The sequence below is a fragment of the Triturus cristatus genome, chromosome 6 (genome assembly GCF_964204655.1).
Source record: "Triturus cristatus chromosome 6, aTriCri1.1, whole genome shotgun sequence".
NCBI classification, from domain to species: domain Eukaryota; kingdom Metazoa; phylum Chordata; class Amphibia; order Caudata; family Salamandridae; genus Triturus; species Triturus cristatus.
This window is the reverse complement of record NC_140589.1, coordinates 584667323-584687776: the sequence shown is the minus strand read 5'-3', so window position 1 is coordinate 584687776 and position 20454 is coordinate 584667323. Positions and strand designations below refer to the sequence as shown.

Genomic DNA, 20454 nt, shown 5'->3' with positions numbered 1-20454 from the left:
ATTGTTCAAAGCATTAGGAAGGAGAGATCCTGCCTATTGTTAGCAGATGGTCTTTTAGAAAGACGATCAGTGTGAAAGGCAGTGTCTCTTGATGCTATGAAAGATAAAGCGAACCCGCTGGGAAGGGGATCGGAGGTGTTGGACCCCTGTGGTGGTAGAAAGCTGCACAACAGCCTAGGTGTGCAGAGCACTCAAAGGAGGGGGGAGGAGCTACAGTGAGACCGAGCAGGCATTTTAACTCACAGGGCCTGTTTTTAGGTCATAAAGCTGAGGGGTCATTAGTGCATCATTCTCTAGCAGCCTTTGTGGTCGGACATGCCCTTTTCCTTTAAACCGTTTTCCCTTAAACATACGAGAACTCGAGGTGATAATTTATGATACATTCTTCCCCTAATTGGAATTAATCTCTTTGAGTGTGACGGTCTTTCTAGAGCTATCTGTTAAAATAAAAAGGTTTTCTTACTATCTGTTTCTGTGACATGGAAACAAGGCCTGTATTTTGTTTCTTTCCTGAGCAAGCTCATTTCCGATTTTAAACTGTTTTCCAAACTTAGATTGCTGTCTTCTTAAATAGTGCAAGAGCACCCAAATTGCTGTGTCAAAATGATACTTTCGCTTTACCTGGAAACAAAGGAGATAAAATGCATGTTTTCCATTGTAATCGTGTTTCTGTGATTGGCAGAGCTGCGTTTGGCTCACATAAATAAATCAGCAAAGCAGGAGGCTCGCGCTGGTGAATTCATTGGTCAGAAAGGACTTAATGGATTTTGCATACTTAATTCCTGTATATGTTTGCAATTACAACTAGCGTGTGTTTAGCTATAAAGAGGGACCTGGTTTATATTATATTCTGCAGCATACTTGACGCCTAAGGTCGGGCAGTAGGCCTCTGCCTCACTAACTGCACAATTCATCCACGCAGGTTGGCCCAAGTTCCATTTGGTCCTTGAGTGGCGGATATCTGCAACTTGACCCACACCCCTGTACGAAATACAATGAAACTCACTGGAGGTAATTTTATACTAAGATCTGTCCAGTGCTTGCACAACACCACCCAAATTTGTCTTTTTTAATTTAATACAACCTGTGTCATAAACATGGCAACCCATGTTTAGTAGGGCACCGTTGTTTTATTTTGAAATTTACTTAGAGGAGAGCAGGGTGTTTAAAAGACTATGTGTGTTAAGCTCACCGACTAGCAATTCAACATCCACCAGAGGACCTCCTCCACCCGCATAGGTTTCAGGCTCCAAACCTATATAGTAGGACACACACTTCTCAAATTTTCAACATTCACCTATGGCCCTTCACGTGGAATCCTGTTTTAATTACCCCCAACCCCCAAAGTGTGAGGAACAGAGCTCAACCTTTCAATATTCTCTAGTGCACGCCTACCCTTCCTCAGTCCGGGTTAAACTTGTTGAGCTTAGTTACTGTTTTTTCAGTGTCACAGCTCACCATTTCAACAATCTCTAACAATTGACTTATTTTCCATGGTTAATATCTTTGAGCCCATGCTATTAAAGCCTCAAAGCTTAACATTACAACATTCTCCAACAAAGGACTTCCTTTCCTCGGTTACAGTCCCTGAGATCATAATGCATAAATCTCAGAGCTCCACATTTCAGCATTCTCTGATAATCGTAGCACTTGTGCTTGAGAAACACAGACAGTGTATCATATCAGTGGGTCTGGAAAGAGTTTGTTTTTGATTTTAGCAAGGCTTTTTCAAGCTAAAAGTACAATATCAAGCTTGACTGTGTAACGTAATGTTAGAGCCATACCTCCTGCAACCCTTTGACCACAACCATTTTTGTTTTATTGACCCAAAACTTACATGTTAATTGGTAACTTAAGTAATATCACTTTGTATGGTGTAATTACGGTAAAAGGGTGCTTAATGTTACTTCTGCTACTCCTGGCATTTTGTCAAGGTCCTGTATTAAACAGTGTGAGTTAACAGCCAGTAAGATTCTTGAAACAACAATAACCTGAGAACACTCGACCCACCCATGGTAAACCGATTAAAGTGTTAGACTATATATATGTTAAAAAGAAAACCACAATTTTGTGATTTTAGGAATCTTTAGAATTAATGTAAGTGTGTTGGAAGGTTTTCATTTTCAACCATCTTTATTGTAACCATGTTAGACCAAAGGCAGGACTTGAGGCCAAGTAGTGTTCGATCAGCTACAGTGAGAGACAAGGTGGTTATTGTCTCTAAACTATGCCTATTTGGCCATGAACATTTTATAAAATCATAAAGATGTACGCATGAAAACTGTACTGGGAATATGTCCTGGTGCACATTTATTCTATTAAGCTTAGTTCGCAGATTAGAGGAAAGGGTTTGGTAGAGTAGAACTAAGGCGTTACAGAGTAGTTTTTATTATACACGGCTGATTCTAAGTACTATAAAATTTGGTTAAATAAGAACAGAAGAAAACATTAAAATAGTGATTACCCAGGAACAGATCATTTAGCAAAATGGGGAGGCCTATATTGTGTGGTGTTGTATGCCAACACCACTGTGCTGATAAACTTTTGAAGACTCCTGTGAAGGATTTTTATTTGTTTACATCATTTGGTAACCAAATTGAGCCAACGGCAAAGAGACAAAGGAATAATGACAGAACATTGAGATGTGGACACCAAGTCTGTCATTGGTTAGTCACTGAATCTGTGGTTGATACTTTTGCTTATTGTTCATCTCTGAGGGCCAGAGACACTCTTTCCAATGGAATACCAGTTATTTGTTTTGTACAGCTATGTCTTCATGTGGGACAGAACATCAGCCTAGGACTTGATGAAGCTGGACCATATCTCAGGCTGTAGAGCCATGCACTGTCTTCCAGTTAAAGTTTGCACCCATATTTATAGCCTAAATCTGTGTCTCCTTAATTATTCTATGCACTCATGGATGTTTAATTCCCTAACCCCAATTTCTTCTATAGAAATATACCTACATTTTCAAGTGATCTCATAAATTGATAGAACTGATACATAAGTGTTTTATCATATATTATTGTACTGTACCATTTGTACAGCAAACGATAATCCTCAGGAGGCCCCAAAGAGTTTCCTGGATGTTTGAGTAAGAAACGTTGTTTTAGTGAGGTATAACTGGCAGTGTTTGTTTGCACTGACCTAAATGTAGCATGTTTGGTGACATAAGTGAGGTTGAAGGTCTGCTCTAATTGAGATGAAGTCAGTCTGTAGGAGCCTTTATGCATGGAAGTAAATGTGAGTGAGAAAGAGCACACTAGGTTGCCTACACCTCCTGTTACATCCTGTCACCTGCACCTGATGGATCGTTTACTAGGGAACAGTTAGTTCTTTGTATTTTGGTAATCTTGACAATTGTTGATTATCCTTACTCGTTCCAGGAGAATTTACCAGAGCTTGAGATCTTCTGAAATTGAACAAATAGTGGAGTTAATTCATTTCTTCAATGGATTTCACACTGGTGAATCTTAAATATTCCATTGTTTGAGTCCAGAGACCGCTAGAGGTGACAGACCAGCCTACAAATGAATTTAAATATGTTTGCCTCCCTATGACAACTGAGAGGGTAATTGGAATCAAATCAAAACACACATTAGGCACTTGGTAGCTTATAGGCAGCATTTGCTAGCCTATGGATTTGTTGCATGTCGGTGCACAATACCTTACCTGTGGTGCACAAACATCCTTCTTTACCACACACAGAGGAACAAGATTAGAGGGAACATTGCTGTCAGCCAAAACAACTTTGGGGAGTAGTTCTGTGGTGATGTCCATGTAGATCACCATCATCCTCTATTTCACCATTTGAAAGAAGGTTTTCAGTGCTAGCAAAGTTGCCTTCATAACCAATACATTTATGTGTTGGGTAGAATTTAACTTGCTGCACAAAGCAATGATGGAGAGATCATCGTAATATGCATCCTACTTAAACGTTAAGGAGTCTGTACTGACTTCAAGCTGCTGATGAGGAACATGAAAGAGGCATCCCTAAAGATATTGGGATCATGTATCCATCATAGGGGAAGGAACCAGGAATGGTCAAACAAGGATTGCCATAGATTTGACTCATCTAGCAGCTGCTTAAAGGTTATGCCAGATTCAACTGCATGTGGAACCACTCTTATTAAGAACACTTCTAATCACAGAATTCTCAGGAACCATTAGGATGAGATAGTCTCCTTGCTCATGAAGTGATTTACTGACAGGACCCTGCTGACACAGTCTCCTTGCTCATAAAGCGATCTGCTAAAGACACATAGTCTCTCTTTAGAAAGGAATGCAAGATCAGGGAAGGGCTTTGTCAAGCTGGAGACCCTGACTTCACAGATTATTGGGTCCTCCTAGAAGATTTGGAAAAAATGATAACCCAAGATTGCATAGGGTCTTTGAGGTCAGGGCAAAGCAGGGCAGGGTTCTGCCTCCTCCTTTGAGGCTACCTGGATGAGGCAGTCATCTAGGGATGGGTAGCAGAGGACCTTCTGCTGCTACAGAAAGGCTACCATCAGGGCCATGATCGTGGTAAATACCAGAGGTTCTGCACTTGAGACCAAATGGTTGAGTCCTGTAGAGGTAGTGTTAGTTTCCCACACAAAGTAACTTACTGTGGGTTCAAGAAACACTTGTAATCATTGTTTCAGACAGCTGCCAGGCTCTGATGTAAAGTGTGCATCTTGAACCTCTGCATGGGAGGGTACTAGCTTAGAACGTAGAGTTCTAATATAGGGCTAAGCTATCCTCCTTTTTTCGTTGGAAGGAAATCGGTGGACTCCCATCCCTTTTTTTGAAGAGGACCTGGTGCTACTGCTCCTACAAGGATGAACATATACAATCCCTACAGAACCTCTTGGGATGGCTGGATAAGGCAAAAATGGTTAGGACAGGAGCAGCTGTGGGAGCTGTAGAACATAGCCATTCTTCACCAATTAAATCTCTCAGGAATTGGTGGTTATAGGCAGTGGACTGAAAACCGTCTATTGCCTTGGGGATGATACAAGGGTGATTTACATTGTTTAATCATAGAAGCTTTCAAAAACACATTAATTTCAGATGACAGTTTACTGACATTGTTCTCTGGAAAACAGCGACTTTACCGGCTGGGTGATACGTGTCGAAATATAGATATCTATTGGGGATTGGTCCCATACGCTCGTGGCTATTAAATGACCGAGGCGTTTATGCATTGGATGTGAGTCCTATACTTACTAAGGTCTTGATTGTGGGTTCGATCTGTACCCCAATACTTTTTGAAGTAAGGATTTTCATTATATGCCCTGATGGCTTTCTCTGTGATTACTATTTGAAACTGTATAGCCCTGACGAAGTTCCCAAGGCACTATGGAACGAAACGCGCTGGCTGTGTGCCTGTGTTTTATCAAGCATCTCCAAATTAAAAGAAGAATATTTTCTGAAGCACAAGTGTTGGTCTTTTATGACTTTTGACAGAGTGCACCTTCCCTTTTTCTTGTGGACTTTTATGTTAAATTAGTATCTTTCAACAGCAGATACTGGGAGATGTTGCACTCACTCTGATACACATGATTAATGGAATTTAGTGCTAGACCAAGGTCAGCTGTTGGTTGCTTTGTTGTTACTTAATTGTGACACATTGTCGCTTACATTGTGTAGGGGAAAGTCTTCCCTTGCGAAGACTTCCTTCAGGAAATCCAATACGTTCTTGTTAGTAGGACTGTCAATAAATCTCAAATCAATCCATTTGCTAAAGTAAGCAATACAGACAATGGCATATCTCATTTCAATTGGTAATTTGTACATTGGTCCAATGAAATCTATTTCCACTTTTTACTATTGACCATCAGGTAATGGTACTGGAGTCAATGGACACGAACGTTTATTCATATATTTATCTGCATCCTTACAAATGCAACACTCTGTCACAAACATTTCCACCTTGGTCCATAATTGGCCAGCAGTACTCCATTCTTAACCGTATTTTAGTGCCAGTCATTCCAGTGTGCGTCCTTCATGAGCTAACTTAAGAAGTTGCGGTCTAAGTGAAGAAGGCGGAACCAATTTGTAATTTCTCATGACAATAGCATCTATGATGGACAATTCATCATTGATTTTCCAATAAGGACATAAGGCATCATCAAACTGTTTCTCCTTGGGCCATCCTTTCACTATAAAGTTAAAAATAAGTGGATACTGAGCATCATTAGAAATAGCAGACATCCAATGCATCCTGCTCAATGCACTCCTGTCTCCATTATCACCCGACAAGTAAGCAGCAGCCACATCATCCTCAATTCAACGTACATCATTCTCATCTTCATCATTATTGCATAAAATATGTGATAAAATACCAGCAACATTTGATTTGCTAGGTACATACTCTACATTCAATACATATTCATGCAATTTGCATGAAAGTTTGGTGACACGAGGAGACACCTTATCTGAACTGCATCAGCATAGTATACTCAATAGTGGCTAAAGGTTTGTATGAATTAGAAATTGTTTACCCCACAACAAACTACAAAATGTTGCCACCTCCCAACCACATGCCAAGAGTTCTCTTTCAATTACTGAATATTTTTGTTCCAGTTCTTTAAATTTGCTTGTAGCAAAGCCAATTAGTTGACTTTCATCTGTTTTTCTTGACTAAATACAGCACTAAATCCAATTTGGCCAGCATCCAAAGTCATGATTGAACGAAGGGATTCAACAAAGGATTTAAGTGATGATGCCTTTTCTATTGCTTCCTTTAATAAGTGCATACATTTTCACAGGCATTGTTCCAAACAAAGTCAATCTGTCTTTTTAAAAAAAGAATCAAAGGTTCACCTTGTTGGAGTAATTTTGTATGAATTTTGAATAGAATTCACATAACCCCAAAAAAGGATCTCGAGTCATCTTTGGGTCAAGGTTTTTTAGCGTTGACAATTGCTGAGACTAGGCTAAGTTTCAGTTTCACTCCATTAGCACATATGACGAGGTCTAAATATATAATTTCGCTTCTGAAGAATGTTCCCTTCTCTTTTCTAACAGTGAATCCATATGACTGTGTGTATTTAATGAGTTCTCTTGAAATTAGCTGATGACTCGTGGTCTTCAGAGAAAATGGAAACATCGTCCTGGAATGCTTTAACACCACTCATGCCATTCAATAATCTGTTCATGATTTTTTCAAAAGCCCGTAGGTGTTATAAACGATGTGAAATTACGTGAGTCTTTATGTAACACTACTTGGTGATATGTAGCCGTAAAATCAAGTGTGGAAAGCACTTTGGCGTCATGTAGGGTTAATATTAATTTGTGAATATGAGGCAGGCGTTGTTTTTCCACAATCACTTGTCGATTGAGTTGTCGTAAATCTATGCATAATCTGATTTCATCAGATTTTTTATTGGCAATCACAAGCAGAAACATCCATAAAGATGTGTGAATCGCTTCAATTACTCCTTCTTCAGACCACTTGGTCAGAATAGATTTAACTTCTTCCCATACAGACAACGGTAGATTCTGTACTTTTTGTTTGACAGAAATACGGAGATGAAGGCGCATCAGGTGCGCAGGCGTATAGTAGAGTCGGTGTTTGACAGGAATAGCATTCTTTTTAAGTTCAATGAAGTGCTGGAATCCTAGTTTGTTTTTGAACACACAGTCAAATTCATGTAACGCTGCTTCAGGATATGTAACAGTGACAGTAAATAAATAAGATGCTTCAAAGGGATTGATTAGCATGCATATTTGTCTTTGCTCCAACTACCCTAAGATATTCATTCCTTGATCTATTACATATTTCTTTGTTTTAGCTGCTTTTCCTTCAAAATTGACAGATGCTTGAAAGATTACTACAAGACATATTTGTGTCCTCCATAAGCTCCTGGAGTAATTTTATTTGGTTGTAATGCTTCCTTTTCAGGAATCATATTGTATTCCTTTCTTGAAATAATTGTGATATTGGATCTGGCATTGACCAACACTTCAAATTGATGTTCATTCACTTGCACTGTGTATTTAGGTTGGCCATGTTGATCAATATTACTGAGGAGGGTTATCATTAAAACAAAGTCTTCTAGTTGCTCATCAATACTGCTACATGCATTGTCCTCCTCTTGGATTGCAAAAATGTTTTTAGGATGTGTGCTTGCTTGACAAACCTTGAAAAAATTATTCCTTCTACCACACTTTCATCAATCCGCGCCTAAAGCAGGGCAATTCTTATAAAATGCAACATGACAAGTAGATACACAATGGTAGAATTGCATCTTGTTGCGCGTCTCGCTTATTTGCTAGCAAATCTATCCTGCCTTTTGTTCTAGAATTTTCATTCTTGTCATGTTTCTGAGCGCGTATCAAGTTAATTTCGCTGGATGCAGTGTCAGGCTTCTTCAAAATATTGATGGCTTTTGCTGAGCGCTCACAATTTTCGACTGTTTCTTATAACCTATCTAAGGTCGAATTTTTGTGACATAATAAATTTTCCTGCGGATTCACACAAGTAGTGTGAATAACTAAATGGTCCTTAATCATTTCATCTGGATTGTGGAAGGCACATGAAAAAGATAACAGATTTGCCCTGGGCTTGGTATTGGTAATAGAAGTTGTGAGGTAGCATTATAATGCTGAGGGTTTTATCAAAGTAATCTTCCATTCTTTTCTTTGCTTCTATGAATGAATTACAACTTGCTTCTCCTTCGGGTTTTACAGCTGGACCCACATCATCAAATAGACGTCTTCCTTTAGTGCATAAACTATTGTAAATAAGAGGTGTTTTGCATTCAGCACTATATTCCAGACCCTCTATAGCCACTGGATTCAATTCAAAACCTTTTACCCATTTACCCCATCATTCCCTTGGTGCTCCCGATACTTCCAGGAAATTATCAGGCATTGCGATAGCGTTCATCACTCCTGTCATGCTGGATAAAAGTAGGCAACAGTACTATAGCACACCTAATGTAGCGTTACTTTAAGAGTAAGGGTGTCAGTACAGCTCTCTACGGAAAAATACAAATGTAAATGTAAATGTAGTGCATTTATATAGCGCTCCGCACACCCCCGAAAGGGTCTCTCAGGCGCTGTGCACATACCGCTGTGGAACCCTTCCTGGCCTTTCCCTGTGAAGTGCCCACTCCTGGGCACCCCCAAGGTGAAGCCAGGCATCCTAGCGCTGTTAGGGCCGTTGTGGAGATTAAGCAAGCTATTGCCCAGAGTTGCAGAGTGTGACCCCATGATTAGAATAGGCACCGATGCGAGAATTATCGGGTCCGGGGAAATTGAGCCCAAGACCCGCCGAGGCGGGAATTGAACCCTGGTCCAGGCCAGACCTCTGCATCAGGGTCTGCCGCTCTAACCATTGAGCCACAATTCTTGCTTGCTCAAGTAAGAATGAATGCATTTATTTGTTTGGTTACTTTGAACCATTACAGAATGAAAACAGCATAAACAGTGCATTAGTGTTTCATGTACAGAGACTTCATTAAATTCAATTTATCAATAATATTTATTTACTTATTTGAAAGGTTTTATAAAGCGCGAACATGACCCCAAAGGGGAGAATCAGGTAAGATTAAGTAACACAACATTACAAGAGTATCATTGAGTGTTAAAAAAACAAAAACACAACTGCAACTCATTGACTATAGGACCATTTCCGCAGGCAACTGTTCAGGACCAACCCTTTGACATCTCTTTTGAATGTGGCAATCAAGGGGTTGGATCTGATTCCAGGAGGGAGAACGTTCCAAATTCTTGGAGCAAGACCAGAGAAGGCACGATTATAAGTTCTTTCCTTGTTGAATTTTTTTGTGGTTTTAGCAGTAGGTTGTTAGAACTTCTAAGGGTTCGATTCAGGCTGGATAGTTCAAGTTTTTTTTTGCTAGGTAAACTGTGGTACTGTACTAAAGTGCTTTGTGTGTTAGGCAGGCTATCTTGAGACAAATCCTTGCTTAGAAAGGAAGCCAATTGAGTTGAATTAGGTCTGGAGTGATGTGCTGAGGTCTTCTTGAGCCTGTGAGGACTCTGGCAGCGGAGTTTAAAGTAGCTTTTTAAGGGGTCAATCTGGATTTGGGAAGTCCTCCTAGGGCCGCAATTCCATAGTCTAAACAGGAGATAACTAGGGATAGGACTGCAAGCTTCAGATCGTCAGGAGATCATCAGGAGGTATGAAGTGTTTGATTTTTCCTATTGTGTTGAGTTGGTGATTAGCACCACTAGTTGTTGCACTGATGTGTTCTTGCATATTTATATTTATATGGTTAATACAATAATTTTGCTTTTACAATTAGACAAGTGTTGCTAAGCCACCTAGCAAACAACTCAATGTTTAAAAAGAAATTAAATAAGCTACAAAGGAAAAACTGGCTTCATTAAAAAAATAACTACCTCAGTAAAACTGGGTTGTGCAAAATGGAAGAGTGCAGTAAACTTATTTCAATAAGAATCAGTTACAGTAACCAGTTATTTCCAATCATAACAAATCCATAATTAAGCTCAATACCTGACAACCTCAGTACGAGCAACACATAGATATTAATTTGGTGCGTAAAGTTAATAAATCAAATTCTGCACCACCTTGGTGCTGCCGGCTAACCATTCCTTCGTGTCAAAGCCACCTTTCTCAGTTACGCAACCTATTATGAAATACTTATCAATAGATAAAACATTTGCATTACTCTTAAGACTTTTTACCAGTCAGGACTACCTCCAGGCACTAAAAAGCAGACACCGTAGTAGGTGTTTAAGTTTAAGGCTGATGCCCTTCCACGAGGTGCATTCCACCTACTTAGTTTGTTGACCACTAAGTCCTCAGACTTTACCAGTTAGATGTTCATAACAGTGTTGCCCGGATTAAGGGTGCTGATGATTGCCTGCCGGGAGATACGGACACCTAATTATTTCCATTTTGGTTTTAGGGGTCACTTTCTGTTCTTCCAACAAGGCAGGCAGTTTAAAAAACGATGTGTTGGAACAATTTTTCATAACCACTACAACCCCTGCATGTTGTTTCTATGCCACCTAGCTAGATGTTTCAAAAACGGCCACTACCCTAGCTTAAGACCCAAAAACATATGTTTTTACTATTTTGAGTATGTGTAGGCCAGGTTGGGTTGGTGAAGCCTCTACTGATAGGACATAATAACTGCCCATGAGTGCCTAAGACAAAACATTCATGTCAAGCTGGCGCGAATAAAATCGAACTCCCTTTCTGATACTTGGCTTGAAGACATTTTGGAATACATGTGAGTTCCAAAGCTCTATAGCATTCAGTTGATTGCAAGATTCCTCAAGGTACAGGGAATGAGGCTGACGGACCCCACCTGAGTGGATTTATGCCACAAAAGATCCTCCAAGCTTGTTTCCCTGGCCTCCAGGAGTTGGTGGCAAATATTTAAGAATGCACAAACCTGGAGAGAGATTTTCAGAGAGAGGCTTGCACCTGAGATGTAGACCTTTTATCTGTGTATGCTAAGGTACAGGGGTCCGCTGAAAACACCCAGAGATCTTCTGATATATAATCACTTTGCTTCTGTAGCAGGGGAGGGGGTTAGTCTACCCTGTCTAATCTCATGACAGCTCATTTTATGTTTTATGGATTACATAATATGCTGACCGTATTTGTGTTAGGCATCTTCTTACTTATTGTGGTACGTATGTTGCATACTAGAGCACGATAGTTCAAAAAAATATTTTAAACTTTTCTTGTGTGCCTGTCAGATCTTATTGTGGACAAGTCCGAGTGTGAGAGTGAAAGGTGTGTCCTGCCACTGCGATTCCTGAGAGGGTCAGGAGTGTTGTGTTCTGGAGTGTCTAATTACTTGTTCCTCTGTGAGTGAGTAGGAGGGCAAGTGAAACACTATAGCTAGTCGGTCCCGGGCTCATGGGTACTAAGGTGGTAGGATGACTCAGTCCCTGCTTACTAAGGTTCTATGGTTCCAACCATAGTTCTGTGACTTCACTGGCTCCCCGTCGAGAAGAGAGTCACTTTCAAACTCCTCCACCACGCCTACAAAGCCCTCAACAACATGGGACCCAAATACCTCAACGAGAGAGTCTCCTTCCACGCACCCAAGAGAAACCTCCGCTCCGCTGACCTTGCCCTGGCAGAGGTCCCCCGCATCTGCAGAAATAAAACCAGAGGAGGAGCCTTCGCATACATCGCAGCCAAGACCTGGAATGAGCACCCGGTGAACATCAGATGCACACGTTCAGGAAAGACCTCCAGACCTAGCTCTTCGACTGATCCGGAGCAGTCTCCCCCCCCCAAGCACCTTGAGACCCTCACGGGTGAGTATAGCGCACTATATAAACCCCTGATTGATTGAATGATTGACTTCGCAGAATCCCTGCAACAACAAATCAGGTTCAGAGATGTTAGCACTGCTGGCTTGGCTTGTTCCATTCACCTGCCGATTGACCATGGAACAAAAGTTCTCTGAGTTACTCTTTTAGCTCTCATAAAGGAGCTTAGCCCAAAACTAATACGTTTGGTCTTCTCAGCCCGTACTGCTTGCTTAAGGCACTTATGTGCCAGCTTGGACTCAGTAGGTAACTTTTTGCAGCCTGGGTTTTTACTCGCTACTCTCAAGGCCTTTTTCAGTCTTATGATTGTAGCAGCAGGAGGAAACACTCTTGAGTGAGATGAAAGCTGTGCTTTATCTCCCGTGGTGCAAGAAAACTTTGCCAGTAGTTGCCAGTAGCTGAGCTGTTAAGACTGTTTCAGTCCTTGATTGGAGACATGTTCTCAGCAGCGGCCTATTTGAAATTCTGGCACATTCTGCCATGATTTTCCGTGTGAGTTCTCCCTCCATTTGAGCCTCCTAAGATTGTCAGTAAAAGCTCCTTTACTTGAAGCACAGGACTGGGCATGTTGCACCATGCTGGTGTTCAGTCTCATAACTTGGAGACAATGCTCACTCTTTGAGTGAGATGCTATGCCGTAGCATTCTACAGGGCATAACATTTCCACGTTACACATTGTGTAGGCAATATATGACCTTGATTTATCGTCTGATCTTATCCATTGAGGCAGAATATCCTGCAGAACCCTTCCATTTAAAACCTTAAAGCCCAAGCTATTGAGCTGCATAATCACCAGTTACCCCAGCGGATTCCGTTGATTCCACCTTGGCTTGGTCTGTCCAGGAATGCTCCAGGAGCAGTCTTGAACCTGCTCTGAAGCCTCATCATTACTATCTTGGACTAAATTCACATTTAAATCCCCGGTTATGATAAAATCAGTTGTGGGGTGGTCCCTGCCCAGATCACATAATACTCAAATGAGCTGGGTCAATTTTGACATTTTTTTCCTTGAACACAGGTTGATGTAAATCTTAATTAACAGGAGCAAACAGTTTGGTCTCCAGTTTGCAAATTTTACTATTTGAAGCCAGTTCTCTTGCCTGCCTATGGCTTCTATTAGAATCTTGCGTTTCGCAAGAATGTACAGTGAAAAGCCTCCTCTAGGCTTGCCACTTTCAGGCTCTTTAAAAGCAAACTTTTTGAACTCAAGGAAACCAATTATGGGTCACTGCTCAGTGGTCCAAGTTTCTTGAAGGGCGACTTTTTTTTTTTTTTTTTAAATCGCCCCAGTACTGCTTTATGGAGTATTATACAATGGGTATCACTGCCTAGGAATGTCAAGGACCAAGGAACGCAAGCGTGCAGTAATTATGCTCAATAACAAGCAGAAACAATCAGAAGAACTGGATGGGCATGGCAGATGGCCTAGCAGTAGAGAAACGCGGAGCTGAATGGCGAGTAGAAGCGCAGTCAGCCAGTGATGACAACTCTGGGTGTGCTCGGGAAGGAGGCAGAGTTGCTGGCAGGCATAGCATGGTTGAGGAACTCCTCAGGAAGACACATTCGACCTGCCTGGTGAGACGAGAGTGTAGCACTGAAATATCTTGATGTGTCTTGGCCAGATTCAAAGCGAAACAGCGTGGCTAGAGAAAAGCTGGAGAGCGGGGAGCCAAAGTGTGCTGAAGGAATGTGTCACCACCTTACCAGCAATATAAGTAAATGGCGCATGACACAATCCCGCGCTCGTCGCCAATAAAGATGTAGTGACGACAGGAGCCAGCATAAGAGGTATGAAGATTTATTATTTCTCACTTACACAACAACTCCCCTCAGAATTCCGCTGCAAGTCTTTTCCACAACTGCCAAATTCCCCAATGTTCTAATACCATGCCTGGGATCCAGGCGCACAACACAAGGGAAGGTAATGGGAAAGGAACAGGTACAACAAAGGAACAATAAGCAGGCACTGATATAATAACATGAGGGGCATATAATGCAAACATATTACATTAATAAAATTACAGACACTTCAATTAACAAGGATTTCAAAGCCCTTGACTTATTTCTACTTACATTTGAAACTGAGGAAGATTCTCTGATGGTAATGCCAACGCCAAATCCAGGAATTTACATGCCGACAAGTAAAGGTTTAACCACCTTTGGCTGTTATATGAGGTGGAGAAGCCATTGCCTCCTGTGTACGTGGTTTCCAAGCCGGCAACAGATGGACCTGAAGTTCTTAATAAAAGAAAGTAGAGATACAATTAAGCATAAAACACTGCACTAATTTTGAAAATCATAATTTTTACATTTTATTCACTATTTACTTTCTTTTTTGTTTATATGCATTTATGAAGTTATTTGTGTACACAAGAAGGCTTAGCTTACGTATAGCTTGAGTTTATATCAATGCTAACGCTTCTCACTCGACTCCGACACCATGAATTCTTAAGACAAAGAAAACACACTAGTGGGGAGCATGAAGAAACACTTGAATTGACATGCCCAAACACATAATGCGGTGCAAGCATCTGAACTGTGCTAATTCTTATTCAGAGTAACAAGATATATATATTTTTTTTTAATTAAACATTTTATTACCACATACAGAAACATAAATGCACCTTGCCTCATTACAACATATTCCAATGCAGTATCACCACTAGCATAGTGTCCGTTCCAGACAAGCCACCAAAATCAGCATCTCTGCACATCCCACCTGTGATAGCCACCCCCGTCTCCCCCCGCCCCCCCATCCATCCCCCATCACGCCCCTCCCCAGGCCGCGAGAATGGTACGACTTCAGCCTCAGTCACTCAGCTCGGACTCTGAGTCCTCCACCGGGGGTTCACAGATATTTCCTCTAAACGTGTTCCATTTTCCCCAGGCCCTGTTCACACACACCACCCTTTCCGCTGTCATGGCACTATCTATGTCGCAGGCCCATCTCCCGTGTGAGGGGGTTGCTTGCGCCCCCCAATATTGCGCTATGGACCTCCTCGCCATCGCTAGCCCTATAGTCACCCAGGTTTGATCAGCCTGGTTAAGGTCAGTATCGTCCCACACATTCAACAAACACATTCGGGGTTCCAGTGCAACCACATGACCGGTAACCTGCGAGATCGTCCCCATGACCTCCCCCCAGTATGCAGCTATGTTCGGGCATTCCCATAGAGTGTGGTAGAAGGTGCCCGGTAGGCCACACCCCCGTAGGCATAGCGGGCTGCCAGTCCTCCCTATTTTGTGGAGTGTAATTCTGGTGTAGTATATCCGGTGCAGTATTTTCAGCTGCACCAGCTTTAGCCTGGATGGAATGGCCACCTCCCGGGGAGATGCTAGCACTTCGAACCATTCTAGGTCGTCCATGGGCCCCACCGCCGCCTCCCAGGTTTGCCTGAGGAGCTCCGTGGGATCTTTTTGGTGATTCACCAGTTTACGGTAGGTCAATGAGATAGCTTTCTTGGCGAGGTGGTCTGCAAGTAGCCGGTCCTCTAGCGGGGAAGACTCTGGTGGTGTGGTCCCCTTGGGTATAGCTTTCTGTAGTGCATGCCGGATTTGTAGGTATTTAAAGTGCTCAGTCTGTCTCATCTGGTAATCTGTTTGCAAAGTCTCAAACGGTACCACCCCACCCCTCCTCCAGAGATCCCCGACCTTGGAGATGCCTATGCGATCCCACCCCTCGAAGTCTTTACGCAGATGACCTACTCCTATCTTAGGGGAGATCCATAACGGTGTTTGTCTCGTGATCACCCCCTCCCATCCTAGCCGTCGCTGTGCCGCGCGCCAGACCTGCACTGTGTGCGCCGTAGGGCCCTGCAGCCTGTTCGCCTCCGACCTAACGTAGAGGGCTGGGAGGACTCCGCGGAGGCCTAGCTGTGCCCTGTCCATTCTCAAAGCGGGTTCATCTTGCGCTGCATGCATCCAGTGATTGACTATGATAAGTTGGGACGCCCAGTAATATAGACGGATGTTGGGCAGCGCGATCCCCCCATCGTACCAACTCCGCATGAGCTTGCAGAGCGCTATTCTAGGAGGTTTACCCTCCCACATCAGATAACCCACCTCTGCGTTGATAGATCGAAAGTAGGAGTCTGGGACTAATGCGGGCGCATTCTGCAGCGCGTAGAGGAAACGAGGGAGAGCCATCATTTTAAATAGCGCCGCTCTCCCCAGCAACGTCAGCGGCAGGGAGTGCCAAAATTTGACATCGCTTTTCAAGCGCCTGAGGGGCGGTAGCAAGAGGCGTTCCAGGAACAGCACTGGGTCCGACGTTATGTGAATACCTAGATATTTGAAACCATCCTCCGCTCGTGGTATTACTACTCCATCTGGGAGTTGCGGTGGAGGCCCCCGCAAGACGTAGAGCACAGACTTAGCCCAGTTAATCGAGTAGCCCGAGAAGCGACCATAGGAATCACAGACATCTAGTAGTGCAGCTATGGACCGCTTAGGGTGCGTCAAGTAAACCAAGATATCGTCCGCATAGAGGGAGATACGATCATCCCAGCTCTCTGTCCAGCAAAGCCCGGAGATAACCGGATCTTGCCGGATCCAGGCCGCCAAGGGCTCCAGAACCAGAGCAAAGAGTAGTGGGGAGAGAGGACACCCCTGTCTAGTGCCTCGTCCCAGCGTGAAGTCTCTCGACAGTCGGCCATTCACCATCACCTGTGCTAGAGGGCCTGTGTAGAGGAGCCGCACCCACGCGCAGAACCTGGGCCCAAAACCAAAACGCCTCGGCACCGCAAACAGGAAGGGCCACTCCACTCGGTCGAAAGCCATAACTGCGTCCAGTGAGAGTATAACTGCATCCTCCTGGATGTGCGGGCCACTGGCCAGAATGCCGTGCAACCTTCTGATGTTCATTGCCTTGTTGCGCGCCGGCATAAAGCCGGACTGATCGGGATGGAACAGTGTGTGCAAATGCGACTGGATACGGGTCGCCAATAGCTTTGCTAGTATCTTGGCTTCCACATTAAGGATCGAGATAGGCCTGTAGGAGGTGCACTAGGTAGGGGGCGTATCAGGTTTCAGTATTGCGACCAGCGTCGCCACCCTGACGTCTCGCGCAAGCATCCCCTCCGCCAGGCTGGCCTCATACATCTGCAGCAAGTGCGGCACTATCGTGGATGCCTCTTGTTTGCACAGCTCCACTGGGATCCCATTCGGTCCCATCGCCTTTCCCGACTGAAGGCCGCGAATAGCGAGGGTGATCTCCTCCGCCGAAAGACTCTCTTCCAGCGTAAGCGCGTCCTCCGGGGCTAGTGTCGGAAGTCGGATGTCCGCGAGGAATTGTAGATTATCCTCCACCGTGGTCGTCACTGCGGAGGTATAGACCTGCTTATAGTGGGCCGCGAATGCCGTCACTATGTCGTCTGGGTTTGTCACCTCCTCCCCTGATGGTAGGCGCAGCCGCGCCACCCAGCGGTTGGCCCTCTCCTTTTTGTCAAGTCACGCGAGCAGGCGACCCGCCTTGTCCCCCAGCTCGTATATTGTGTGCTGTGTTTTTGCCAGGCGCAAACTGGCCGCCTCCCACTGATGGTCTCTATACGCTTGTTTCGCTAGATTGAGTGTGTGAGCGTTCGCCTCAGTGGGGTCTTTGGCGTGTTCGTCTTCCGCCACCCCCACCGCTACCTCCAGGGCAGCCACCTGCCGCGACGCCTCCCGCTTATGAGCTGTGATTACCGCAATGACCTGCCCAAGCAGTACTGTTTTGTAGGCCTCCCAGAGGACAATCGGCGAGGCGACCGAGTGCACGTTTTCCGGAAAGTACCGTTTTGTAGTTTTATGCAGTGTCTTTCTGACCTTAAGATAGCCGGGCTGTATCGGGAAGGTGCGTCTCCTACCCGAGAGGCCCGAGGAATAAGTTAGCAGCAGTGGGGAATGGTCGGAGATGCCCCTGGGGAGGTGTTTAACCTCCTGTAGGCGGGTGTCACACGTAGGAGAGGTGAGGAGGTAGTCAATACGCGAGAGACTGTTGTGCGCACTAGCATGATGTGTGAATTGACGGTCAGTGGGATGGCGCATGCGCCAACAATCAATAAGCCCCATGGCGTCCAGAAAACCTCGCATGGGTGTAGGGGTCGCGCCAGGCCTTCTTGGGGGGTGCTTATCCCAGTTCGGTTCCACTATGGCGTTAAAGTCGCCCCCCACTATTAGTTCTCCTTGGGGTAGGCCCAGTAGGAACTTACCAAGGGCTGGAAAGGCTAGCGAGTGAAGCGCAGGGGGGATGTAAACTGTGACGAAATTAAAATTGCAGCCCTCCCGTTGGCCCAACAGCGCTGCAAAGCGTCCCTGGTCATCAGCCCAGGTCCCAGTCACTATCAAGGGACAGCTTTTGCGAAGGAGGATCCCCACCCCTCTGGAACCGGAGGTGAACTCGGAGTGCGCTGCCATTTTGAACCCCCATCGATCCAGTGCCTTCACGGCCGTGCCAGCCAAATGAGTCTCCTGTAGGAGAGCCACCGATGGCGTATGTCTCTTAATATGCTGCAAGACCAGCCCCCTCTTAATCTTATTACCCAGGCCATTTACATTCCAGGACATCACCGTCAGCGGGGCGCCCGGACCCTGACGATCACTCACTGATATATTCGCCATTATTTCGTTGCGGTGCGCGCCGTGGGTGTGTGCAGATATGTGGCAGGAGTAAAGTCTGTGGTGGACTCTGGAACATCAATACACTGGTAGTACGCAATCGGTCTGCAAGGGGGTGTACCCTCTCCCCAAACCCAGGTGCATAAGCAAAAACATCAGAGCTGGGAACAATACAACAGCCCCGCAAACCAACAAACCAGAACCCCCCCAATCACCACCCCCTCCCTTCTCCCCTACTAGACGTATCTCCATCTACCCACCTCTCCAGTCGCGCATAGTGTCTTCTGTAAAACTGAGCCCTGAACAAAAAACACCAACATTTTGCTCCCCTCTTCCCCACCCATCTCCCCAGCGCCCCGCTCCTCCAAACCAAACTTCCACTGACATGTAGTTTTCCCTCTGGTATGGTGCTTAGCATAGCCAACAGTAGGTGCAACATTGACCCCAACCATTGCAACTGTACTTGCATGTTCAACATAACGCGGCTACCCCAGAAAAACCAGAGCAAACCATACACAATCAAACAAGAAAAACATCCCCCCCCACCCACCCCCCTCCCTGCGTCCCTGCCAGACGGACCCCCAACTATCCGCCACCCCAATTTAGCAGAGTGCTTTACTCCCATTAACAGTACTTGCCGCCATCCCTCGAGCCACTCATGGGCCTCCTCCGGGCTCTCAAAAAGCCAGGTTTTTCCGTCCGACACCACACGCAGTTTTGCCGGGAATAACATAGAGTTCCCTCTTGACGTCAAGAAAGCTCCTGCGAAGCTTGGTTACCGCTGCCGCGTAGTCCGGGAAAAATGACACCACTGAGTTCTGGATCCGCAGCTGCGGGGCCACCCTCGCTGTCTGCAGTATAGCATCCCGATCCCGGAAGTTGAAAATGCGAGCTAGGACTGGTCTAGGGGGAGCCCCTGGCTTGGGTCTACCCCCTGGGACTCTATGCGCCCTCTCCACAGAGAAGAAAGCCGAAAGTCCTCTGGGTTGGAGTTTGCGTTTTATGAGATCTTCAACGTACAAATCCATAGCTGGACTCCCATCACTTTCTGGAATGCCTATGATACGGACGTTATTGCGCCGAGAGCGCCCTTCCTGGTCGTCCAGTTTTTCCATCATAATCTTATTGTCTGCTTCCAACTGACCCACCCTTCGAAGCAGTGCGGAGGTGTCCTGCGATAGCGATTTTGTCACCTGTTCAACCTCCGTTACCCTGGCCGTCATCTTCTGAAAATCCGTCCTCAGGAAAGAGACATCAGTCGAGATGGACCCCACCGTGGATTGCACTTTATCGAGAGCCGCCATAATATCTTCCAGCGTCACTTTCGACGCTCCCTCTTTCTCCGAATTCGTGGCAGGTACGTCTTTGCGCTCGGGTGGAGCGGGAGGGTCTTTACTATAGGCGTATTTATCCAATTTGCCCTGCGAATGCGTCCGAGGACCTCTGCCCCCCATTGGTCGCCCACTCGTACCCTGCGCTAGCCGGTAGTCGCCGCCGCCTGCCGCGGGGGTGTAGTCCACGCGCGGCCTGTCGGGTTTCCCGGCGCGCTGGCAGCTGTACCTAGGCAGGGCAGCAGACCCACGACGTGTC

The 20454-nt window shown here is 44.9% G+C and overlaps 1 protein-coding gene across 3 annotated transcripts in view; it reads right to left on the bottom strand.

Moving 5' to 3' along the window:
* The window catches only part of DOP1A (DOP1 leucine zipper like protein A), a 1047530-nt gene that overhangs the window by 31678 nt on the left and 995398 nt on the right, over positions 1 to 20454 (bottom strand). For all 3 annotated transcript variants that reach the window (XR_014963003.1, XM_085611023.1, XM_085611022.1), the window contains one exon: positions 14344 to 14508. Coding sequence is in view for 2 of the 3 variants with exons in the window: in XM_085611023.1 (XP_085467149.1) it covers positions 14344 to 14508 (165 nt within the window). In the remaining variant the exon portion in view is untranslated. The remainder of the gene's footprint in view (positions 1 to 14343; positions 14509 to 20454) is intronic.